This window comes from Pelophylax lessonae (genome assembly GCF_965119305.1).
Source record: "Pelophylax lessonae genome assembly, chromosome: 1".
NCBI lineage: Eukaryota > Metazoa > Chordata > Amphibia > Anura > Ranidae > Pelophylax > Pelophylax lessonae.
Window position 1 is genome coordinate 233,760,302 of NC_138768.1, and position 26,428 is coordinate 233,786,729.

The 26,428-nt window shown below is 48.0% G+C and overlaps 1 protein-coding gene across 1 annotated transcript in view; it reads right to left on the reverse strand.

Moving 5' to 3' along the window:
* Positions 1-10,156: 10,156 nt before the first annotated feature.
* OGFOD2 (2-oxoglutarate and iron dependent oxygenase domain containing 2) overlaps positions 10,157-26,428 on the reverse strand; it is a 49,023-nt gene continuing 32,751 nt past the window's right edge. Inside the window, exons 6-7 of the mRNA XM_082243355.1 lie at positions 17,293-17,550; positions 10,157-10,588 (exon numbers count right to left, since the gene is read on the reverse strand). Of these exons, the coding sequence (XP_082099481.1) occupies positions 10,313-10,588; positions 17,293-17,550 (534 nt within the window). The 3' untranslated portion in view covers positions 10,157-10,312. The remainder of the gene's footprint in view (positions 10,589-17,292; positions 17,551-26,428) is intronic.

Consider the following 26,428-nt stretch of genomic DNA (forward strand, 5'->3'; position numbering starts at 1 on the left):
ACCTCATATACTGTTAACGTGACACTAAAATCTGGAAGAAAAGGCTAACATTGATTAGCCACGTGCCCTCCGGAAGATTTACCCCCCCTTCATGACCAGCCCATTTTTTCTTTTTGGCACTGCGTTACTTTAACTGACGATTGCATCTCCTGCACCATGCCCGCAGACCCTGCATCTCTTGCACCATGCCCACGGCCCCTGCATCTCCTGCACCAGGCCCGCAGCCCCTGCATCATGCCCGCAGCCCCTGCATCTCCTGCGCCATGCCTGCAGCCCCTGCATCTCCTGAACCATGCCCACAGCCATAGGCGGCTCTCTAATTAGGCAAATTAGGCGGTCGCCTAAGGCCTCGCACCTACAGGGGCCTCACAACCAGTGGCGGAGCGACAACATTTAGAAGGGCACAGTCAGGGAAATCTCCCAAATAAAAGATTGTTTTAAATCCTCAGATATAAAAGTTGCAGCAGTGTGCTGCAGTCCCTTCACTGCGGCTGCCAGGTGTCTGTTGTCCGCTGGCACTTACCCTGCCATCTCTGCCTGGGGATTGGCCATCTGATCATGTAATCCTAAAATGTGGAGGAATCGCAGGGCGTGTACCTGCATCAGTAGGCAGTGACTGCCCGGTCAGCTCACTCTGCTATCATCAGTTGTTGCTCTGGGAGGAGAGCTCTACCCTGGCCCAGGAACATACAGGTAATCAGGCCCCGACTTGTCACTCTGCAGGCTGGTCATAGATTTGTGGTGTCTACTATGCAAAGGGGGTGAGTAGCCCCAGGGAAGTTGGAAGAGTCTTAGAATGGTTGGTGGAGGAAGAGGAGAAGAAGAAGGAACTGGGTGGCTGGGGGAGGAGAGGGTGGCTGGAAGAGAAGGAGAGGGTTCCTGGGTGGCTAGGGAAAAAGGAGAGGGTCCCTGGGTGGCTGGGGGAGAAGGAGAGGGCCCCTGGGTGGCTGGGGGAGAAGGACCCTGGGTGGCTGGGGGAGAAGGACCCTGGGTGGCTGGGGGAGAAGGACCCTGGGTGGCTGGGGGAGAAGGACCCTGGGTGGCTGGAGGAGAAGGAGAGGGACCCTGGGTGGCTGGAGGAGGAGAAGGAGAGGGACCCTGGGTGGCTGGAGGAGAAGAAGGAGAGGGCCTCTGAGTGGCTGGAGGAGAAGAAGAGGGCCCCTGGGTGGCTGGGGGAGAAGGAAAAGGCCCCTGGGTGGCTGGGGGAGGAGGAGAGGCCCCCCTTGATGCCAGAGTCAGTTGCCAGGGAAGAGAGTGGAGCTGAGCCAGTCCTGCATATCTGACATCAAAGCCAAACATGGTGGAACTGGAGCCCTTTGCCCTACACAATGACAGCACCTGAAGTGGAAGGTGAGGGTTAGCGGGGATGTGACATTACATAGCATACGTATGGACTCTGTACATTATTGGTAGTTTTGGTTGGAGTTGTCCTTTAGATGTTTAACTCTGTTGTTCCCCCCCCCCCCCAGCTATGAGGGGAGGGACTAAGGAATGACAGCCTACTATGCTGGGACTTATAGTGCCCTAGAATGTGGAGGACTGAGGAATCCTCAGTCCCTTTACAGAGGGCACTACAAGTTCCAGAATAGCAGGCTGCCATGCCTTAGTCCCCATAGAGGGCACTACAAGTCTTAGCATAGCAGGAAGTAGTTCCTCAGTCCCCTACAGAGAGCAGCATGAGTCCAAGCATAGCAGGCTTCCATTCCTCAGGGAGGAATGGCAGTGCAATATACTGGAATTTACAGTGTCCTCTGTGGGGACTCAGGTATGGCAGCCTTCTGCAGTGGGACTTGTCGTGCCCTAGACTGTGGCGGATTAAGGAAGGGAAGTGTAAGGGGGTCTCTGGAAACTCTGATGCAAGGGGAAGCTTTGGTGACCACAGAGTTCCCTTCTACACCAGAGTCCCCTCATATCAACTCCCCTTACTTCAGAGTCTTCAAAGTTCCCTCTTACAGTGTAAGGGGGAAACTCTGGAGACTCTGATGTAAAGGGGACTCTATGAAATTTGATTTAAGAGGGGGACTCTAATGTAAAGAGGAATTCTGTGGACTCTAATGTAAGGAGGAGATGCTGGGGGGAATCTGATTTAAAGGAGAACTCTTATGTAAGGGGGGGACACTGAACTCTGATGTAAGGAGGGACTCAGGGAACCATGACCTATAGGGAAATGCTGGGGACTGTGATGTAAGAGCAGACATATATATATGCATATATATATATACATATACATACATACCCAATGTTTAATGATCTTTGATTAAAGAAGAATTGGTTAGAGAAAATTCTAGAAACTGTGAATTCATAGTACAAAAGGTTAAGGCTCTTAATATATGCAATTTATACAGTTAATTTTTATCGCTTGAATTATTTTTCCCATTTTGGGCATGAGTGGGGCCTCATGTCCAAGTTTTGCCTTAGGCCTCACTAAGCCTAGAGCCGCCTCTGCCCGCAGCCCCTGCATCTCTGGCACCATGCCCACGGCCCCTGCATCTCCTACACCCTGCCCGCAGCCCCTGTACCATGGCCGCAGCCCCTGCATCTCCTGTACCAAGGCCCACAGCCCCTGTACCATGCCAGCAGCCCCTGCATCTCTTGCACCATGCCCGCAGCCCCTGCATCTCTTGCACCATGCCCACGGCCCCTGCATCTCCTGCACCAGGCCCGCAGCCCCTGCATCATGCCCGCAGCCCCTGCATCTCCTGCGCCATGCCTGCAGCCCCTGCATCTCCTGCACCATGCCCGCAGCCCCTGCATCTCTGGCACCATGCCCACGGCCCCTGCATCTCCTACACCATGCCCGCAGCCCCTGCATCTCTGGCACCATGCCCACGGCCCCTGCATCTCCTGCACCATGCCTGCAGCCCCTGCATCTCCTGCACCAGGCCCGCAGCCCCTGTACCATGGCCGCAGCCCCTGCATCTCCTGTACCAAGGCCCACAGCCCCTGTACCATGCCTGCAGCCCCTGCATCTCCTGTACTATGGCCGCAGCCCCTGCATCTCCTGCACAAGGCCCACAGCCCCTGTACCATGCCTGCAGCCCCTGCATCTCTTGCACCATGCCCACGGCCCCTGCATCTCCTGCACCATGCCTGTAGCCCCTGCATCTCCTGCACCAGGCCCGCAGCCCCTGTACCATGGCCGCAGCCCCTGCATCTCCTGCACAAGGCCCACAGCCCCTGTACCATGCCTGCAGCCCCTGCATCTCTTGCACTATGCCCACGGCCCCTGCATCTCCTGCACCATGCCTGCAGCCCCTGCATCTCCTGCACCAGGCCCGCAGCCCCTGTACCATGGCCACAGCCCCTGCATCTCCTGTACCAAGGCCCACAGCCCCTGTACCATGCCTGCAGCCCCTGCATTTCCTGCACCATGCCTGCAGCCCCTGCACCATGCCCACAGCCCCTGCATCTCTTGCACCATGCCCACGGCCCCTGCATCTCCTGCACCATGCCTGCAGCCCCTGCATCTCCTGCACAAGGCCCACAGCCCCTGTACCATGCCTGCAGCCCCTGCATCTCTTGCACCATGCCCACGGCCCCTGCATCTCCTGCACCATGCCTGCAGCCCCTGCATCTCCTTCACCAGGCCCGCAGCCCCTGTACCATGGCCACAGCCCCTGCATCTCCTGTACCAAGGCCCACAGCCCCTGTACCATGCCTGCAGCCCCTGCATCTCCTGCACCATGCCTGCAGCCCCTGCACCATGCTCTCAGCCCCTGCATCTCTTGCACCATGCCCACGGCCCCTGCATCTCCTGCACAATGCCTGCAGCCCCTGCATCTCCTGCACCAGGCCCGCAGCCCCTGTACCATGGCCGCAGCCCCTGCATCTCCTGTACCAAGGCCCACAGCCCCTGTACCATGCCTGCAGCCCCTGCATCTCCTGTACCATGGCCGCAGCCCCTGCATCTCCTGCACAAGGCCCACAGCCCCTGTACCATGGCCGCAGCCCCTGCATCTCCTGTACCATGGCCGCAGCCCCTGCATCTCCTGTACCATGGCCGCAGCCCCTGCATCTCCTGCACAAGGCCCGCAGCCCCTGCATCTCCTGCACAAGGCCCGCAGCCCCTGCATCTCCTGCACAAGGCCCGCAGCCCCTGCATCTCCTGTACCATGGCCACAGCCCCTGTACCATACATGCAGCCCATGCATCTCCTGTACCATGGCCGCAGCCCCTGCATCTCCTGCACAAGGCCCGCAGCCCCTGTATCATGCCTGCAGCCCCTGCACCATGGCCGCAGCCCCTGCATCTCCTGCACAAGGCCCGCAGCCCCTGTACCATGCCTGCAGCCCCTGCATCTCCTGTACCATGCATCTCTCTCTTATTTGTTACAATTTTTTTTTCCTCTTTGTGTATGTTTAGGTGACCAGGGGGCGAGGGTTGAGGATGAGGGCGCCACAAGATTGGCTCGCACAGGGCGTCTGAACACCTAAGGCCAGCCCTGGTTTATTGGGAGGTGCTTTCACTAAGGGATGTGATGGTTTTTATTCCCTGCTTTACAGAGAAGCAAAAACTGCCACATCCCCACTGACAAGACAGAACTCTGTATTGATTGCATACACAAGCTCTCTCCAGTCTTCCTCCTCGCCGATCAGCATGTGCCGACGATCATCCATTGGCTGGCACCCACTGATTGGCTTGTGCTGTGTCTAATCTACACTACCCAGAAGTGCTGGATCACATACTAGGTACATGATCCGGCACAGGAGAGCCACTCTGTGGCTGTATTTATACGTAAGGCGGTCAGCAAGTGGTTGGTATTAAAAAAAATTCCTCCTACCTATCCTTTCTAACCTGTATAAAAAAGATGTGTGTACTTACCTATTTCAAAACCACTCCAGTCCGGTCATGTAATCCAGCAGCTCCGCCTCCCCTGTGTCAGTGAACAGCTGCTGCAGGGGAGAGGAGTAAGCGCCATCAAAGGCTAGGACTTTGAAGCTTATAGGAATTCACAGCTGTTGTCAAGTTCATAGTACAAAAGGTTAAGGCTCTTAATATATGCAATTTATACAGTTAATTTTTATCGCTTGAATTATTTTTCCCATTTTGGGCATGAGTGGGGCCTCATGTCCAAGTTTTGCCTTAGGCCTCACTGAGCCTAGAGCCGCCTCTGCCCGCAGCCCCTGCATCTCTGGCACCATGCCCACGGCCCCTGCATCTCCTACACCCTGCCCGCAGCCCCTGTACCATGGCCGCAGCCCCTGCATCTCCTGTACCAAGGCCCACAGCCCCTGTACCATGCCTGCAGCCCCTGCATCTCCTGCACCATGCCCGCAGCCCCTACATCTCTTGCACCATGCCCACGGCCCCTGCATCTCCTGCACCAGGCCCGCAGCCCCTGCATCATGCCCGCAGCCCCTGCATCTCCTGCGCCATGCCTGCAGCCCCTGCATCTCCTGCACCATGCCCGCAGCCCCTGCATCTCTGGCACCATGCCCACGGCCCCTGCATCTCCTACACCATGCCCGCAGCCCCTGCATCTCCTGCACCAGGCCAGCAGCCCCTGTACCATGGCCGCAGCCCCTGCATCTCCTGTACCAAGGCCCACAGCCCCTGTACCATGCCTGCAGCCCCTGCATCTCCTGTACCATGGCCGCAGCCCCTGCATCTCCTGCACAAGGCCCACAGCCCCTGTACCATGCCTGCAGCCCCTGCATCTCTTGCACCATGCCCACGGCCCCTGCATCTCCTGCACCATGCCTGCAGCCCCTGCATCTCCTGCACCAGGCCCGCAGCCCCTGTACCATGGCCGCAGCCCCTGCATCTCCTGCACAAGGCCCACAGCCCCTGTACCATGCCTGCAGCCCCTGCATCTCTTGCGCCATGCCCACGGCCCCTGCATCTCCTGCACCATGCCTGCAGCCCCTGCATCTCCTGCACCAGGCCCGCAGCCCCTGTACCATGGCCGCAGCCCCTGCATCTCCTGTACCAAGGCCCACAGCCCCTGTACCATGCCTGCAGCCCCTGCATCTCCTGTACCATGGCCGCAGCCCCTGCATCTCCTGCACAAGGCCCACAGCCCCTGTACCATGCCTGCAGCCCCTGCATCTCCTGTACCATGGCGCAGCCCCTGCATCTCCTGTACCATGGCCGCAGCCCCTGCATCTCCTGTACCATGGCCGCAGCCCCTGCATCTCCTGCACAAGGCCCGCAGCCCCTGCATCTCCTGCACAAGGCACGCAGCCCCTGCATCTCCTGCACAAGGCACGCAGCCCCTGCATCTCCTGTACCATGGCCACAGCCCCTGTACCATACCTGCAGCCCATGCATCTCCTGTACCATGGCCGCAGCCCCTGCATCTCCTGCACAAGGCCCGCAGCCCCTGTATCATGCCTGCAGCCCCTGCACCATGGCCGCAGCCCCTGCATCTCCTGCACAAGGCCTGCAGCCCCTGTACCATGCCTGCAGCCCCTGCATCTCCTGTACCATGCATCTCTCTCTTATTTGTTACAATTTTTTTTTTCCTCTTTGTGTATGTTTAGGTGACCAGGGGGCGAGGGTTGAGGATGAGGGCGCCACAAGATTGGCTCGCACAGGGCGTCTGAACACCTAAGGCCAGCCCTGGTTTATTGTGAGGTGCTTTCACTAAGGGATGTGATGGTTTTTATTCCCTGCTTTACAGAGAAGCAAAAACTGCCACATCCCCACTGACAAGACAGAACTCTGTATTGATTACATACACGAGCTCTCTCTAGTCTTCCTCCTCGCCGATCAGCATGTGCCGACGATCATCCATTGGCTGGCACCCACTGATTGGCTTGTGCTGTGTCTAATCTACACTACCCAGAAGTGCTGGATCACATACTAGGTACATGATCCGGCACAGGAGAGCCACTCTGCGGCTGTATTTATACGTAAGGCGGTCAGCAAGTGGTTGGTATTAAAAAAAATTCCTCCTACCTATCCTTTCTAACCTGTATAAAAAAGATGTGTGTACTTACCTATTTCAAAACCACTCCAGTCCGGTCATGTAATCCAGCAGCTCCGCCTCCCCTGTGTCAGTGAACAGCTGCTGCAGGGGAGAGGAGTAAGCGCCATCAAAGGCTAGGACTTTGAAGCTTATAGGAATTCACAGCTGTTGTCAAGTTCTCCCTTTCAAAAGGGACCTAGCTGCAGGATCACATTCCCAGACCGGAGCTGCTTAAAAATAGGTAAGTACACATATCTTTTTTATATAGGGTATGCAGGATAGGTAGGAGGAGGGGGAGGGAATGTTTTTAGAAGGAGTCCAAGTTAGCTTTTGATAACACTTTAACTTAAAAAAAAGTAGCTTCATTGCTCTCAGCCTTCTCCAAATCCCTTTTTAAAACTGAACCTAAAGCGGGGTTAAAGGTAGCTGAAATAAGGACAGAAGCAGTTACTTATATTAGGATGTAAAAATATTATATTTCTTGACAGACTCCATGGCAGCCTACGTGTGGGTTAACCCTGCCTCCTCTCCTAGGTTATAGGACCCTCCCATAGATTTCAGCCTTTGGACCGTGACTGTGTTCTTTTTTTGTCCTCCTCCAATGAATGTTGTAATACCTTTTAAAGATTAGCGTCCTGCCCGCTCCAGATTGGATTTCGGTGTCTGTGTCTGCCAGGGCCCAGCCATGGGCAGGTGAGTTGCAATGGCATCCCCTGGCTCTGCGTGGTGTGCAGGACGCTGTATTGTGCGTAAGCCCTGGCAGGGTCTGAAGATTCTGCCCCCACTCCATAGCAGTCCTCTATGTCTTATCATCTGTTTGTCTTTTTTCACTGGCTCTAGTGTTTTTCTGGCCTCTCATGGCGGCTGGAATGCTTCTGCGTTCCAGGCCGCCGCCGCTTCTTCCTGCTCCGTTGGCCGGGGTGCACGCGCGGGACCACGGACGAGAAAAAGGCCTGGTTTCGCGCATGCGCAGGTGCCGCGGGCAGAACCAAACCTTGACTCGCGCATGAGTGGTCGCTCGGCCCCGCGATCGCGGCCGTTACAGCACCTGTGCAGGGATGATGTCACTCATGCAGAAGATTTATCAGCCTCAGTTCCCTCAGGGAGTCCTGTGGGCACTGCGACAGCTTCCCCAAGCCTGCTGCTTCTCTCCCCAGGTATATGGAGGGGTGGCATGGGAGGGCTAGCTGTGGTTCACCCTAGAATGACCCTCTGTTGCCCTTTCCTTCCCCAGTCCTCGGCTACTGACCCTGCGTCACCGCCCTCTTGTGGCCAGCCCTCTCGTAACAGGTGGGTGCCGGTTCAGTCCTGGGAGGTTTATCGTCACTCTGCATGCTGTTCATTTTCCCCTCCGCTTTCTCTTCTTCCCAAAGCTCTTCTAGGTCTGCTACGCATTAGGATAGGGACCCTGCCAGGCCTGCAACGTCACTCGTCATCTAGATCCAGACGCCGCGAGTCTCCCTCCAGGAGCAGGCATCCGAGGAGACGCTCCAATTCCTCCTCCAGACACCGCGACCACCACCACAGTAGCCACCTGGCCCAGAGAGCCAATTATGTTATTTCTCACACACGTTAATATAAGCATTTTTTTGCTAGAAAAGTACTTAGAAGCCCCAAGCTATATATATTTTCTGAAAGCAGAGGCCCTGGACAATAAAATGATGATCATTGCAGTTTTTGTTATGTTGCACAGTATTTGCACAGAGTGTATGAAATGCAAATGTTCAGGACAAAATGCACTTTAATGAATTTTAGTGCACACAAAAACACAATATAATACTTGTTTTTGAAAAACTATAAAAAATGATGTTGTGCTGGGTAAACAGATACCAAATGATGTCAAGATTTAAAATTTTGCATGCCTGTGAAATGGCAACAGACTACTGTACCTAAAAAATCTCCATAGGTGACACTTTAAAATCTTTTACAGGTTACCTGTGAAGAGTTAAACGTGATCTCTGGCACTAGAATTATTGCTCTCACCATGATGATACCTCACATGTATGTTGCAATCACTGTTTACATATGTGTGTGGGAACCTATGTGCGCATTTTCGTGACTGGCTCTTAATGGAGCCAAGTCACACAGAGCTCTGAGGAAACCAGCGATTGGCTGGTGAAACGCGTCAGCACCGCATCATTCTGACTGTACAATCTGGGATTCCGGTGAACACTTGCCCTATGGCCGCTGTGAACACAAGCCGCCACCCACGTCCGGAGTAACGTTGGGCCGCAAGCCCGCCCCCTCCGAGACACGCTCGTCTGAGCCAAGGAGAAAGTAAGGGAGCGTTCGGCCGGGCAGCATCCACCGCTATTCTGCAGCAGCACTTCGGGATTTCTTACTACCTGACAGCAAAACGGGACAGCCCCCACCATCTTATGAGGTACTGTGCCCCTACTCTCATCAAACAGAGCTGTCTGTGCCTTCTCACATTGCCTTCCTAATATGGAGTAACCAGCTTTTAAGCTCAGGACTGCCATACCTTTGCTTCACCATACAATTATTTGGACTGCCGCCACTGAGGCGCCCCCATTGGTCAGCCCCAGCACTCCAGCCACTATACCACCTTTCCTGCTCCACATTATACCATCTTCAGCTGTACCTCTTTAGTTGTGGGATTCACCTTAACCTACATTCCTTTACTTAATCAGTGCAAGATATTTTTTTTCTCTCTGGGACTGGTTAATGTTTTGGAGAACGGCTTGTTCCCCCTTTTATACATCTATACCCCTAGATTTGCACTTTATACATACCCGATTTGCTGCAGCAAATCCCATTGTGTTTTTATCTTCTATGTCTTTTAATATCATGGTATGTGTTATACTCTGAGTCATCTGAGTGTATTTTTGTTCCAATTAATAAAGTTTATACATCATTATCTTTAGAGCCCATTCAGACTAGCGCGACTTGTCAGCCTGACAAGTCGCGGTCGGTCGCGGTCCATTGAGTAGTACAGGACCCGTTCTAATAGGAGCGACACAAGTCACTCCGACTTAGAAAAAGGGTCCTGTACTACTTTGGGGCTACCTGGGAGCGACTTGCATAGACTTCCATCATGTGAAGTCCCTGCAAGTCGCGGTGCACGCGACTTCACAGGTCGCCCCCCGAAGTCGGATCGCCTAAATGTGCATGGGCTCTAAGTGTCCCTATTTGACTCTTTTAGGAGAATTACTGTTTCTCCTGCCTGTGGTACTCATCAAGTCACACAGGTTAGGGGCAGCCGCGGTCCTCATTGAAAAAGAGTCCTGTGTGTCTTCTGGTCCGATTCAGGTGCAAATTCAGTAAAAAATTCGGACCTGATTCACACCTGAACAGGGACACAGCAGACCCCAGCCATGAACCTGTAACCATGATTAAAGCTTACAATGTTCAGATAAAAATATTTTATTTTGTACAATAACTTTACAATACAGCACACACATCTACGTTCTCCACCTTGATTTCTTCTTCTTTCACTGTAAATCCATCTCCTTGTCCAACAGTCTCTATAAGCTTAGGTTCCTTGTCACACATGGGACATCGTTTGTTACGTACTGATGACGCTCTCATCCATAAAATAAGATTCCAACGTTCTCCTGAAGTAATCGGGAGGGCTCCATGAATCTGCTGCCCCCTGTGCAAAATTCCCTGACCAATAAGATGCTCAACTTCTGTATATCTTCTTTCATTGACTGGGACCTGAATGGAAGACAAATGATTTTTACTATAGTCAATTTAGGGATTTAGCATTCAGAACTGGTAACCTAATATTGAAAAGAAGAATTAAGAAATGACCTATATGAGCCAATCATCTTTAGCAGTTTGATCAATAGAAAACTGATCTCTATCTGCCTCCAATTAGCAGTACAAAAAAACGTCTTCATCTGTTTACCAGGGTCATTAGAATGAAAACTGATATTTAATTTCAAACAGCAGGCTATAATGTTTTTTATTTTTCTTCGGTTGTGTCCCCACTAGGGGGATTTTTCCTCCCATCTTTTCCTGGTCTGAAATTAGCAGCTTGAATCCAGTAAAACTGGCCACGTATGTTACAACCTTATTAAACTATTAAAAAATCTGGTGGAAGAATATTTTAATGAGCTAATATAGGACCAAAGTATTCCTCACTTTTGGATGAGTTTGTATGCAGCATTTGAAAAATTTGAATATTTTTGCGTTAGACCTAAGCAGATTGAAAAGACTGCCATGCATTTTATGACTTAAATACAATATTATTTATAGAGTATACCCCCGCTCCATCGCGGTTCAGTTTTTGCGGTCCCGGTATATTGCGTTTTTTTTTGTAATGTTATTTTACTATATAAATCATTCAAAATGAAATATTTTTGTGTTTTCCATAGCTCTTGCTATGTCTCTCAGTATCTTTTATGTGTTTAAATGAGTTTCTATTGTTTTAAAAGTGTGTTTAAAGACCTTAAAATGCTTTTACGCATACAGTGACAATAAAAAAAACATGCCTACAATGCATTTTAATAGGCTTTTTCTATTTCGCGGATTTTCACTTTTCGCAGCTGGAACGTAACCCCCGCAATGGAGGGGGGTTTACTGTATACAAATTAACCTTTTCGCTGCCCGAGCTATTTCTGCATTTTTTGCACAGATGTTTAAAAAATCATTTAGGCCTGAAGATTACTATAAACTCCCAAACATTATATATTTTCTGAAATCAGACACCATAGAGAATAAAATAGTGGTAGTTCCTATTTTTTAAGTCACACAATATTACCGCAATGGTCTAGGTCTAGCAAATTTTCAGTCAAAACACACACTAAAGTGAATTTTAGGGCAAACATACGCAATAAATTACTCCGATTTTTTGGTAAAATGTAAAAGACGAGGTTGTAGCAAGTAAATAGATACCCAACATGCCAAACTTTAAATTTGCGTGGGCCCGTGAAATGGCAACAAACTTCAATACCCTGTTTTTTCTATAGGTGACGCTTCAAAAGCCCCCTATAGCTTATCAGTTTATTGTTACAGAGGAGGTCTTGTGCTAGAATTATTCCTCTCACTCTGGCATGCGCAGCGATATTTAACATGGGTATTGCAATCAGCGATTTCACGCGTAGGTGCCCCTAACGAGTGCGTTTACCTTTGTATGTGCGTATATGTAGGGGTGGGGGGCCTCAACATTTTTTGGGGGTGGAAATTTATGTGCTTGAGTGTAACTTTATTGTTTTCCAATAAAAAACATTTTTTTTTTTTGCTTAGCTTTTTTTTCCATCACATAGGGGACAAAGAGTCCCCTATTTAATGATTTTTTGGTGACAGGTTCTTTTAATGAGACATGCAGAGTCTAAAAGACCCTGCATGTCTCCTTTGGGCTCCACTGAATGTATTGCAATGCAGATCGCATTACAATACATTCCTTCCCGGCTATGTTAGCCAGGGAAAGTGATGTCATACACGTTGCTTTCCGTGTCACCAACAAGGAGGAGAGAGGACTGTGTCCGCTCTTCTCCCTCCCCTCCACCTGCCGGCACCCGCCATGTCAGTCACAGGCCCGCAGATGGGCAAGCGGAGCCCAGGATACATGGCGAAGGCACGTGCGTGGGGGGGGGGGGGGGGCGTGTGGAAGCAATTGGGTAGTAGCACAGCCACCTGAATGCTTCCACCTGACAGGCAGGAGTCTGCTTGTCAGTTTTACACATGACCCCAGTGCTGTAGCCATCAGACGCATGGACCTAGCAGTGAAAGGGTTGAAGCTATGATCTTCATTGCACACTAATATTGGTCGCAAGGACACTTCTACCAGGTGGTATCAAAAAGTTTTGAGACTATTTTGTAACGCGCCAACAGATGGCAGCACAAGGCTACATGCACAGTCATAGGGAGCACCAACCTTCCTAAGTCAGTGTGCCAAAAGACATCACCCTGTGTACATCAAAAGCTGTCAACTGGTGCTTTTCTGACCATGTGCGTTACCACGTCTGCTATTTCCATAGTTGCCAACATTTGAAAAAAATTTCCAGGGACACTTTGCAGCACAGCTATCAATTACTTACCACACCCACTTCCCCGAAGCTCCGCCCACTCCGCATAATTAATCTCTGCCTACTTATCAGATTATAGGGTCTACTTCATAAAGAGAATTACAGGAAATTGAAAACTTAAGGCCAAAGTAGCAGAGTTGGAATAATTCTCCCATTCTACTGCACTACTTCTGCCTAAAGTTTAAAATTCTCATCACAATTCCCTGCAATTCTAAAGTGTGAAATGTGCTCAGGTGTGACCATACAAAAAATGTAATATGGAAATATAAATAAAGTGCAAGGTGTAAATAAGTATGATTATACTATCTGGTATAATTAGGTTTTATTGTACTTATTTACACCTAATACTTTATTTAGATTTACATATTCCATTTTTTGTATGGTCACACCTGAGCACATTTCACACTTTATTCACCTGTCTTTGAATTCAGCCCTCTGTAGGGTGATAATTTTCATTTACATAAAACAATGTAGCATCCTTTCCTTCCTAACACATTACCCAGTCCATACCAGTATAGATCCTAACACATTACCCAGTCCATACCAGTATAGATTCTAACACATTACCCAGTCCATACCAGTATAGATCCTAACACATTACCCAGTCCATACCAGTATAGATCCTAACACATTACCCAGTCCATACCAGTATAGATTCTAACACATTACCCAGTCCATACCAGTATAGATCCTAACACATTACCCAGTCCATACCAGTATAGATCCTAACACATTACCCAGTCCATACCAGTATAGATCCTAACACATTACCCAGTCCATACCATCCTAACACATTACACAGTCAATACCAGTATAGTCCATACCAGTATAGATCCTAACACATTACCCAGTCCATATTATCCTAACACATACCAAGTATAGATATCCAGCATGAGATTTTTCCCATTGAGGATTGAGGTCTGTTTTCATTTTTTTGAGCAATATATATATATACATATATATATATATATATATGCACACACATACACATACACGGATATGTACACACATTTATCTAGAGCTAGAAAACTATATATATGTATCAATTAACAGGCCTCCAGCTTGTCGGAAGGTGCTCTGCCTCCCCCTGCTGGCGGATTTTGGAAAGTGCACCATGCTGACACCCTGCCTTCGGTGACACGTTAAATTTGCAACAGGCGGGAAGAGTGAGCGGGCACAGAGAGAGAGACAACCTGCTGCCAGAACTACAACTCCTAGCTGGGGTGAGAGCGACACTGTGTGGCACAAATTTTTTTTTTTTTGTGATTTACATTGTCTCTGATTAACAGGGACACTGTAAAATACCCGGGACAGGCTCCTATTTGCCGGGATTGTCCCGGGAAAAACGGGACAGTTGGCAGGTATGTATTTCATGGATAGCAAGTTAGAACAAAAAGCAAATGTGAAATTCTGCATGAAACTGGGCAAAGCTGCCACAGAGACGTTTGACATGATTCGGCATGTTTACGGCGATCCTGCAATGAGTCGTTCATGTTGTTTTGAGTGGCACACACACTTCAAGTGCGGGAGAACATCAGTGGAAGATGGCAAGAGATCAGAAAGACCTTCAACAAGCTCAATCCCCAAAAATGTTGAAACCATTCAGCAACTTGCATGCTAATCGTCAGAGAACAATTCAGTTTTAACAACTATGTAGTGTAAGTCTATTATTATTATTAGGTCTATTTGTCAGGAATTTTTTTTAGGTAGACACTCATACTACATCTAAAATAAATTGCACATACATTGTACAATCAGATCATATTTTTTATGTGGGTCCTGTTTAAAACTCAATACACTCATTACAATTTCTACGATCTTACAATCACCTTGTAAAACAACCCATTCCGTTTAAAATAGAAATGAAAGGCAAAACCTATTTGTATAGATTTAAAAAACATTTTAATTACCTTTTTTTCCCTTTTTTTATAAATAATCACATTCCCTTTGTTCTCCATTACATAAGAGCTGGGGAGAGGAGAAACAACAGCACACCGAGATTCCCAGTGAATGGCTGTGCCGCGGGGGCATGTCAGGGCAAGTCTAATCATTGGAGGAGAGAAGGCTGAGTTCCAAGCAAAGCTAGAGAACTGACCATTGTGTGCTCTCCTGCTTAGTGAGGTCAGTTTTAATTGAAAAGCAGGACTGGCAGTAAATATATTTCTAAAGGTGCTATTGACAAAAAATGTCACTACATGTCGATTACAACCCATGCAATCCATACATACAAAGAAACCAAAACAAATACGTTCAGAAATAAAGTTATGTGTAATAAAAAGGAATGACACAGGGAAAAAGTATTAAACACGCTAACTGATCTTTATTTAATACTTTGTACAAAATCCTTTGTTGGTAATGACAGCTTTAAGATGCCTCCTGTATGGAGAAACTAGTCACATGCATTGCTCAGGTGTGATTTTGGCCCATTCTTCCACCCAAAAACTTCAAATCTTGAAGGTTCTGTGGGCCTCTGCTATGAACTCTGATCTTTAGTTCTTTCCATAGATTTTCTATTAGATTCAAGTCAGGTGATTGGGTGGGAAATTCTAGCAGCTTTATTTTACTTGAAACCAATTGAGAATTTCCTTGGCTTTGTGTTCGGGATCATAGTCTTGCTGAAATGTCCACCCTCGTTTCATCTTCATCATCCTGGTAGATGGCAACACATTTTTATCAAGAATGTCTTGGTACTTTCACCCTTCCTACAATGACATGAAGTTTGCCAGTACCATATGCTGAAAACAGACCCACACCATGATGTTACCACCTTCAAACTTCACTGTTGGTATGGTGTTTTTGGGGTGATGTGTAGTGCCATTTGAACTCCAAAGATGGTGTGTTTTATGGCATCCAAACAGTTCTATTTTGGTCTCATCTGACCAGACTATATTCTCCCAGTATTTCAAAGGCTTGTCTAAATGTTGTGCAGCAAACTTTAAAAAAAAGTTTCAACATGCTTTTTTCTTCAGCAATGGAGTCTTGCGTGGTTGTATTGTTTTCTTTGAAACAATTGTACCTGCAAATTCCAGGTATTTCTGAAGCTCTCCACAAGTGGTCCTTGGCTCTTGGACAACTCTTCTGATAATTCTTTTTACTCCTCTGTCAGAAACCTTGCAAGGAGCACCTGGTCGTGGCTGGTTTATGGTTATGAAATTGTGTTCTTTCCACTTCTAGATTATGGTCCCAACAGTGCTCACTTTAGTTTAGAAATTCTGAAACCAATTCCATCAGTATGCTTTGCAACAATAAGTTTGCAAAGGTCTTGAGAGAGCTCTTTGCTTTTACCCATCATGAGATGCTTGTTGTGTGACACCTTGGTAATGAGACACCTTTTTATAGGCAATCAGTTGGGACTGAACCAACTGGTATCACTTGCAATGACAAGGGCCAGGATTGCTTTCTAATTAATAATTGATTTCCGCTGGTGTCTTGGCTTTCCATGCCTTTTTTTGCACCCCCGTCTCTTCATGTGTTCAATACTTTTTCCTTGTGTCATTCCATTTTATTACACATAACTTAAGTTCTGAACTTATTTGTTTTGATTTCTTTGTGTGTATGGATTGCATGGGTTGTTACCGACCTGTGGTGAACGTTTCATGTCAATAGCACCTTTAGAAACATATTTACCTAGAAAAATGGTGACACGTTCAATACTTATTTTACCTGCTGTATATCACTCAGCATACAAGATGATTATAGCTGGTTTTACTCCTACAATTGTGTGACAGTAGTAGTACTGCAAACATGTGACATAACTGGCGAGTACCATCCTAATAGAGAACAGTGCCAGTGCTGCTGTTTGCAAAAAAGCACCATACACACAGTGTAACACACAGGTGTCAAACACAAGGCCCGCGGGTCGAATCCGGCCCTTCAGGCCATTTCATGTGGCCCTCACACCTTTCCTGCAGCTGCAGGAGAGTTCCAGCCCTCTTTTGGTCCTCCTCTATAGACCCTGCACTCTCTGCTTCCCCCACAATGCCCCAGCATCTTCCCAGCAGCAGCACAAGGTAAGTTGGGGTGTACTGTGCTGTAAGGGAGGGTGGGGAACTCTTGACTTCTGATGGTGGGGGGCTCTTGACATCTGATGTAAGAGGGGGTGGGGTTCGCTGGACAACTAGTCTTACAAATTCAACCGGCCCTTTGAATGCAATCATAATGCTGATGCGGCCCGAGAAGAATTTTAGTTTGACACCCCTGGTAACACAACACAGCCCTGAGAGAAGGAAAGCTACAATGACCAGGAAAAAAAAGTCAATCACACAGTGACAAGTCTATCTCTGCCTGGGGGCATGTCTAAAGGATTAGGGATATACACCTTCTAAACTGTTCTGTATAAAAAAAAAAAAAAAAGTATGAACTGCAAAGATAGTTTAGCAGGAGTTTTACCTGTCTCATTTCTGAAAAATAAAGGTTTCCATCAGTGAACTCTTTTCCCAGGGAAACATTTAGAGTAACCTCAGAGTTGTCGTAGTGACAGCTGAGATCTAAGTCTTTATCCAAGGAGTACTGTACTACAAAGGCTTTGTGGCTGTCCAGGCAGCTGCCTCCCCAGTCTGGATACAAGACAGAGACCAAAGGCCGGAGGTATTTCTCACGCAAGGGAGTAATGAACGAATCATCTAAGCCAAGCTCATCCAGAAGGACCTATGGGCAGAAAAAAACAATTAAATCCACTGCACACACAGATAAAAGGCTTAATGCACACAGATGTATGAAAAAAAAAAAAATTTCACATAAGCCAAGGGCGTTTTGGGTTGCACGTTTTCCACACGTTTTGTCACGTGGAAATCACATGGCAAAGCATGCAACTGCTACCCGTGTTTGGGGTGCCTTTAAGAAATAATGGCACTGCAAGTGAGTTGCAGCACTGTTTTCCTGCATTTGCAGAAACGCAGGCAGAAACGTGCATTTCTGCCCGCATTTCCACTATGCCCACCTAGCTCTTAAAGAACAAGTAGTACTTTCTTCGTTGTTACAGTATTCAGTTCCCAATAAGATAAAGTACATGTAAGTCTCATCATCCTAGGTGCCCTGTAACAAAGTGTGCGTGCCCCTCACCACGCCGCCCTCAGCACAAGGTCATTTAACATCACAACTAGCAAGGAGATGGTTGCTTTGCTAGCTGACATGCATCTTCTCCCTCTGCTTTCCTCTGATCGGTGCTTGCCTAGTGCAAGTGATGGGAGCCAGAGACAGGTTCTCCCTAGCGAAGCAGCTTTCATGTTTCTGCTTGCTAGTTGCAGTGTTAGACAGGCTTGCGCCGAGGTGGGAGCACCTGTCTGACATCACAACTACCGTTACAGGGCACCTGGGAAGATGGGAAAAAGAATTACATCAAGAACTGAATACTGTAAAAAAGTGATACTTCTTCTTTAAAAGAGAAGTCAAATGTGTTACAACTGGTGACTGGAGGTGAGACTGAAACATGAACATCATCAGCTTTATAGTTTTGGATAGCATAGGGAAGGGGTAATTAAAGTGGTATTAAACCCAAAACAAAAAAAAATTAATGTACAGTATAACAGCTTACCAACCTTTAGATGTGGTGGCTGCATTAGTTGTCTTTTTTAGGCTTTCTTCTAGTGATCGACCGATATCATTTTTCCCCAGTCGTCTTCCAGGACAGCCCTTGAGAGATGGAGCTCCTCCTACTGGACCGGAAACACATTGCCATCAGCTCTTTAAAAGGTGGTCCCTCAGGCACCTGGTCAGTTTTTTGTGTTTCCTCACTCCGGAGGAGACATGTTGCCAGGAGAAACCAACTTTTAGAGGGCTGGATGAGCTCCATATCTCAGGGCTGGCAGGAGAGTACACTACCAGGCAGCCTTGGGTCCCTCACCTTCGGCTAGGAAGCCTCAGCAGGAGCAGCATGGCCTTGGGTTCCCTCCACAGGCGTTGGAGTTCCCCGTCCCCCCTCTCTCCAGTGCCCGGCAAGGGAGAGGGCAGCGATGACCGCACACCAAGCGGTGAATGCAGCGGAGCCGGCCGGCGGCCTTGCTGTATGCAAAAGTTAACCGGAAGACGCAGGGGGTCACTTCCGGCGGCGGTGTCGTCATCGATGTGCGCCGGAGGTCACGGTTCCGGCTTCCTGGCGCAGAGAGGAAGGGGAGGGCCGGAGCCGGTGTAAAAGGCGAACAGCAGGGGCTGCAAGATGCCTACAGCAGAGCGCGATCCAACGCAAGGATGGAAGCTCCACACACCGCAGGGGAGACAGTCACCGGCTCATCACAGGTAGGCTGGCACTTGCCAGTATCTTTTTCCTGTGAATTGTAAGCAGCATAGTGGTTGGTTGGAGAGGGGTGAAGCACTGAAGAGTCCTTAAGGCCTTTTCAGTGAAGCAGGGAGGCACAGAAAAGTTTTTATTTTTGAATTATGGCTAAAGCAGCTGCAGGAACACCTGACGGCAGGTACCTCTAGGGAAGAACTGCTAAAATCCTTCCCTATGCTCTTTAAGGCAGTATCTCTGATGCTTCAGCAGAAGCAGTAAAGCTGTCAGCCAGATCAGCTGCACTTTCTGTCTCAGCCAGAAGAGCACTATGGCTCAAGACCTGGTCTGGAGACACAGCCTCAAAGCTACGGTTATGCAGCTTCCCTTTTTCGGGAAAATTCCTTTTGGGTCCACAATTGGACGAAGCCCTGGAACGGACGGCAGATAGAAAGAAAACCTTTCCATTCAAGAAGAAGTCCTTTCAGAGAAAGACTTTTCGTCCCTATAGGGGACAAGCCAGGGAGGACCGAGGTCAACCGGATAGGGGAAGACCGAAAACGCACTGGACAGGCCAGAAAGGGAAACCAAGGGCAAATGTGCTCTTTAACCCTCCTGGCCAAAATCCCAAAATCACAATTTTCAAAGATCCTAGCAGAGGCTCTGGCCCCCCTTAATCAGGCCATAACCTTAATCCCTTATCTAGACGACCTACTGTTCATGGCTCCTACCAAGAAGAAACTGATCAAGGATCTAGTAGTGGCTCAAGAATGGCTTACCCATCTAGGTTGGATAGTCAGTGTCGAGAAGTCAAGCCTCATACCCTCACAGGAGATAGTGTTCCTGGGATATATCATCCGCTCCAGAGAACAAGTGATGATGCTTCCAGAGGAGAAGATCAGGCGCATAGACCAAAGGACAGCAGAAATGCAAACCAACCTTCCAAAATCGATAAGAGAAATTATGTCGGTCCTAGGACTCATGATCGCTTCCATTCCAGCAGTAAAGTGGGCCAGATTCCATCAGAGACCACTTCAGTCTTTTCTCCTACAGAACCTCGGGAAGAGAGACCTAGAGGAAAAGGTTCTTCTCCCAGCAGGGGTAAAACAAGAGACAAACAAGAGCTATGGTGGTGGAGAAACCAGAACAACCTAAACAAGGGACTGTCATGGACAGTTCAGATTTCATGCATCCTGACAACGGATGCCAGCAGCTGGGGATGGGGAGCCCATTTAGGGAGTCAGTGGACACAGGGAGTCTGGTCTTGTTCAGAGAGACACAATTCGTCCAATTTCAAGGAATTGAAGGCCGTAGCGAGGGGAATCGCAGCCTTCCAGGAGCAACTCAAGGGCCAGCATGTACAAGTGAGGTCAGACAATATAACTTCCGTGGCATACCTAAACAAGCAGGGAGGGACCAGAAGTCCCACCTTGATGAAGGTAGCACAGGAAATCTTTCACTGGGCAGAGCAGAATTTGGAGTCCCTCTCAGCTGTACACCTCAAGGACACTCAGAACAATCTTGCGGATTTTTTGAGCAGACAACTGATCTCACAGGAGGAGTGGTCTTTAGACCCTGGAGTCTTCTCACAGATAACATCCAGATGGGGTTATCCAGAGATCGATTTATTTGCCAACAGAGCGAACACCAAGCTACCAGATTTTTGCTCGCTCAATCCTCGAGATCAGCTGATGGCAGTAGATGCGTTTCAGACCGCATGGACTTTGAGGCTATGCTACGCCTTCCCCCCTCTTTTTCTAATCCCAAGAATCCTAGCAAAATTCAGGACAGAGCACACTGCCTTAATCCTGATCGCCCCATTTTGGCTGAAAAGGGCCTGGTTCTCACTGCTACTATCCCTGATGGATCAACAACCCTGGATGTTAACCCCCAACCGGAACCTGCTATCGCAGAGACCAGTACTTCATCCCAAGCCAGCCATGCTAAACTTGGCAGCTTGGTATCTGAATCAGAGATCTTAAGATCAAAAGGGCTCTCTGACAAGGTAATCAAGACCTTGCTACAGAGCCGAAAGCCAGTCACAAGAGCTATTTACCAGAAAGTCTGGAGGAGGTTCAACTTGTGGCTAGCACAATTTAAAAAAGAAGAGTCAGACTCACCTACAATTTTAGAATTTTTACAGGAGGGTATTGACAAGGGCCTGTCCTTAAGTACTATTAAGGTACAGATTGCTGCCCTATCAGTTTATTTACCAGTTTTCCTTACAACAGGATCCCCTCATTAGCAGATTCTGCAAAGCAGTCTCTAGACTTAGACCAGTACCTTGTCGTAAGTTTCCGACTTAGGACTTGTCTACCGTATTAAGGGCGCTCATTAAGGAACCCTTTGAGCCATTATCAGAGGCCTCCTTAAGATTGATTACCCTAAAAACCGTTTTTCTTGTCGCTATAACTTCTGCTCGAAGAATTAGCGAACTACAAGCCCTTTCAGTTAGAGAGCCCTTCCTACAGATTCTTGAGGATAGGGTCATTCTCAGGACCGACCAGACTTTTATACCCAAGGTCGCCTCTACCTTTCACAGAAGCCAAGACATAATACTACACTCCTTCTGCAATAGACCATCCAATGAAAAAGAAGAACAACTACACCATTTGGATGTCAGAAGGTGCCTTATAGCCTACCTAGAAGCAACAAGAAGCTTCAGAACATCAGCGACCCTGTTTATCCTGTTCTCAGGAAAACGGAAGGGGAAGCAGGCTTCGAAGGGGACTATAGCCAGATGGATTAAGATGGCTATTTCAGAGGGATACAAAGTCTTGCACTTGAATCCACCAGAGGGACTTAAAGCGCACTCCACAAGGGCATTAGCCACATCTTGGACAGAAAGAGCCGGTGCTACCCCTGAACAGATTTACAAGGCCGCAACGTGGTCAAGCATCTCAACATTCATCCGACACTACCGTCTGGATATTTTGGGTAGCCAGGATCAGGTGTTTGGAAGGAAGATCCTCCAAGCAGTGGTCCCCCCTAAAAGGAACTGGGTGAGTACTTGTTAATCCTCCCAAGGGCTGTCCTGGAAGACGAGAAAAATCAGAGTTAAAACTTACCGGTAACTCTGTTTCCAGGAGTCTTCCAGGACAGCAGGTTCTCACCCTTTTTTCTACATTAATTAAAATGAATTGATGTACTGTTCCATACTATGTTTTTTTTTAACTATTTTTCAGCTCCGTCCTTCGGTTCTTGGATAAAACTGACCAGGTGCCTGAGGGACCGCCTTTTAAAGAGCTGATGGCAATGTGTTTCCGGTCCAGTAGGAGGAGTTCCATCTCTCAAGGGCTGTCCTGGAAGACTCCTGGAAACAGAGTTACCGGTAAGTTCTAACTCTGATTTTTTTATTGCCGATACCGATATTTTGGTCATCGCATATCGGTATCGGCCGATATCTGCCAATATTTAAAAAAATACATATTTTTTATTTTTACAGGTACTCTTGTGGAGGGATCTGGGGGTCTAAAAGACCCCAAATCCCTCCTCTGCACTTAAAAGCATTCAAGACGCCAAGTTTGGCTGTTTTGAATGCTGTCATTTTTTGGAATTTGGCGCAGAGTACCCGGAAGTGATGTTACGACGTCACTTCTAGGTTTTTACATGGAAACTGGATCAGAGCCAAATGCGGCTTCGATTGGGTCTTCAGCGGCCATGCAGGTAGGATGCCCGGGTCTCCTGGTGGGATGGGAGACCCGGGCGAGCGCGGAAGGTGGCGGGAGGGGGGCGTCCCCTCCCGCTCCTTGTAATGACAGCCGAGCGGCTTCTCAGCCGCATTGATTGTCATTACAAGACAGCCAACCGTCGGCTATGAACGCCGGTACTGGGGCGATGCCCCTAGCTGCAGGCATCACTCTGGTACATGCACTTTTCCGAAATATCGGCAATATCGGTAACCTCAGGGGCTGATTCTGATATATCAGGGAAAGTGCAGATCGGCCCTCGATATATCGGCTTTGCCGATAATCAGTCAATCCCTACTTTTTTCCCCTCTGTTTTCACCTAGTGATCTGGCCAGTAACCCACCTCCTGTATTCGAGTACCTCCACTCTGGATGAAAGAGCAGAGGGAGCTTTGGACAGCATAATTGTTAATCTGGGGGGAGGGGAGGGGAGTGTTACAAGTACTAGCAGAGTTAGATACACTAACAAACTGAAGTCAAACTCCAGCTAACACTTAATAATCAGTTACGGCAATAGTTATTTTTCCTTTTGGGATAAAATACATAAAAGCTAATCATTGTAAGCACTGCTGTCAGTGGTAACTGGCTTATCCCATCCCTCTAACTGCTACATCTGCAAGTGAACTTGTTTTTTTGAAAAACATCACACTTACTAGACCAGAACACCAGGTGAAAATAAAGGAAAGAAAGCCTAAAAAAAAAACAACCAAAGACAGCCACAACATCTAAGAACTGCTTTAAACCCCAGTTAGGTTATTTTTTTTACTTTCTATGTAGCGTTAGGGAGATTTCCATTCACTTCCTGTCCCAGAGATGCAGCAGGAAGTTAGGAGGAAATCTCCCAAAGTGAGAGGAATTTCCGTCTTTTCAAGCTGTCCCTTGAACAGGTGTCTCAATTGGAAGATTTGCTCTTCCTTTTTGTTCTGGACACACTTCTATATTTTTGGATTTCCCCTCGCTTTGTTTCTGGGAAAATGGTCACCAAGACAAATAAGGTGGTGACAAAAGGTCTAAACCTTCCCAACTGCAAATATCACCCCCCTGGTGGTTCACTGACTGTGCCCTCTTGGTCTTCACATTTGACAGTCCAGTAACCCTATAGTACAGTAACTCACAAAAGTGAGTACACCTCTCACATTTTTGTAAATATTTTATTATATCTTTTTATGTGACAACACTGAAGAAATGACACTTTGCTACAAGTAAAGTAGTGCTGTAAAGTAGTGAGAGTACCCTCAAAATAACTCAACACACAGCCTTTAATGTCTAAACCACTGGCAACAAAAGTGAGTACACCGCTAATTGAAAATGTACAAATTGGGCCCAATGTGTCAATATTTTGTGTGGCCACCTTTATTTTCCAGCATTGCCTTAACCCTCTTGGACATGGAGTTCACCAGAGCTTCGCATGTGGCCACTGGAGTCCTCTTCTACTCCTCCATGGCGAAATCACGAAGCTGGTGTATGTTAGAGACATTGCGCTCCTCCACCTTTCATTTGAGGATGCCCCACAGATGCTCAATAGGGTTTAGGTCTGGAGGCATGCTTGGCCAGTCCATCACCTTTACCCTCAGCTTCGTTAGCAAGGCAGTGGTGGTCTTGGAGGTGTTTGGGGTTGTTATGTTGGAACACTGCCCTGAGGCCCAGTTTCCAAAGGGAGGGATCATTCTCTGCTTCAGTATGTCACAGTACATGTTGGCACTCATGATTCCCTCAATGTAGCTCCCCAGTGTCGGCAGCACTCATGTAGCCCCAGACGAGGACACTCCCACCACCATGCTTGACTGTAGGCAAGACACACTTGTCTTTGTACTCCTCACCTGGTTGCTGCCACACATGCACACGCTTGACACCATCTGAACAAAATAAGTTTATCTTGGTCTCATCAGACCACAGGACATGGTTCGGATAATCAATTTCCTTAGTCTGCTTGTCTTCAGCAAATTGTTTGCGGGCTTTCTTGTGCATCATCTTTGGAAGAGGCTTCCTTCTGGGACGACAGCCATGTAGACCAGTTTGATGTAGTATGTGGCGTATGGTCTGAGTGCTGACAGACTGACCCCCCCACCCCTTAAACCTCTGCAGCAATGCTGACAGCACTCCTACATCTATTTCCCAAAGACATCCTCTGGATATAACGCTGAGCACGTGCAGCCAACTTGTCGACCATGGCGTGGCCTGTTCTGAGTGGAACTGTAACGCTCCTGCGTTTTATGTATGATGTGGATTTTCAGCTGCAGAAATATTCCACTTCAGTAGTCATGTAGAGAAACGCTGAGACACCAATCCAAACTCCCAATGACTCATGTGTGGATGATCTCAATTCAGCAAGTAAATACACACACTCAATAAGATGTTTCCTAGAGTGACTTATGTATATAGTAACACAGTGATGATAGGCTGAAGAGACAGGTTGGGTAGAGATGGTAGATGACAGACACTTGAAAGGAAATGTTCTTGAAAGTGAGATAGTAGCAGATGGGATGCAGATAGGTTTAGCAATCATGTATGGTAGCAGATGACAGAGTAGCAGGTGGACATACAGGAGAGATCAACCCAGTGCAAGAACAGGTGGTAGTAGGCTCAAGAGCTAGCAATCTTAGATAATGCAGATGTAGTAATAGTCCTTAGTATGCAGAGCTAGATAGTGTAAGCTTTAGTATGAAGGTTATAGAGGTTTCCCCTGTGGGGTACTTATCACTAATAGCAATGTGGCAGAGGAGAGGTTCGGCAAGAGCGGATGATCCGGTAGCGGGATATAGGGATCAGCGCAGCGTGGTTCCGACAGCGAGGTATGCTTGCAAGCATGAGAGCTTCAAGACAGGTTAGCATCAAGGCACAAAGCAGTTTGAACGAACACATGTGAGTGAGAGCCGGCGATCTAAATAGCCATCCAGTCCGGCGCTCAGTGATGACAGCATCAGTCTTAAAGGTGTATGCGCACCTTACCAAAAGAGAATGGTGGGGCGCATACACTTATGAAAGAGTAATTAGGGTACCCAAAAGGTACCAGAACATTACAGTACCCCCCCCCCCTTAAGGCCGGCTCCTGAAGGCCTCTGGAGCTGGTTTGTCTGGGTACTTTGCATGAAAATTGCGGATTAATCTAGAGGCATGTATGTCAGAGGTGTTTAGCCAGGTGTCGTCTTGGGGCCCATAGTTCTTCCATCGAACCAAGTACTGAAGTCTTCCTCTGTGGATACGAGAATCCAGAATCTCTTTTATCTCATATATTCTTCTCCACCTTCAACTTGTGCAGGAGGAGGAGGTGGGATAGTAGGCCTTATTCCTTGGTCAGGAACATGGGGCTTCAGTAGCGACACATGGAAAATGGGATGTATTTTGAGGTCTATTGGCAATGTAAGCTGTACTGCAGCTTTTCCAATAAGTTTCTTGATTGGGAAAGGTCCCAAGAACAGAGGTCCAAGCTTTTTGCTAGGGATTTTCAGTCTTAAATTTTTTGTTGAGAGCCAAACGAGGTCCCCGATAGCGTACTGAGGAGAAGGTCTTCTGCGAAGATCATAGTACTTCTTTTGTTGACTATGAGCGTGTGCAATGGTAGTATTAAGCAAACCCAGAGAGTCCTTTATTTGGGTAAGATAGTCTGAAGCTACTGGGTTATTTGAAGG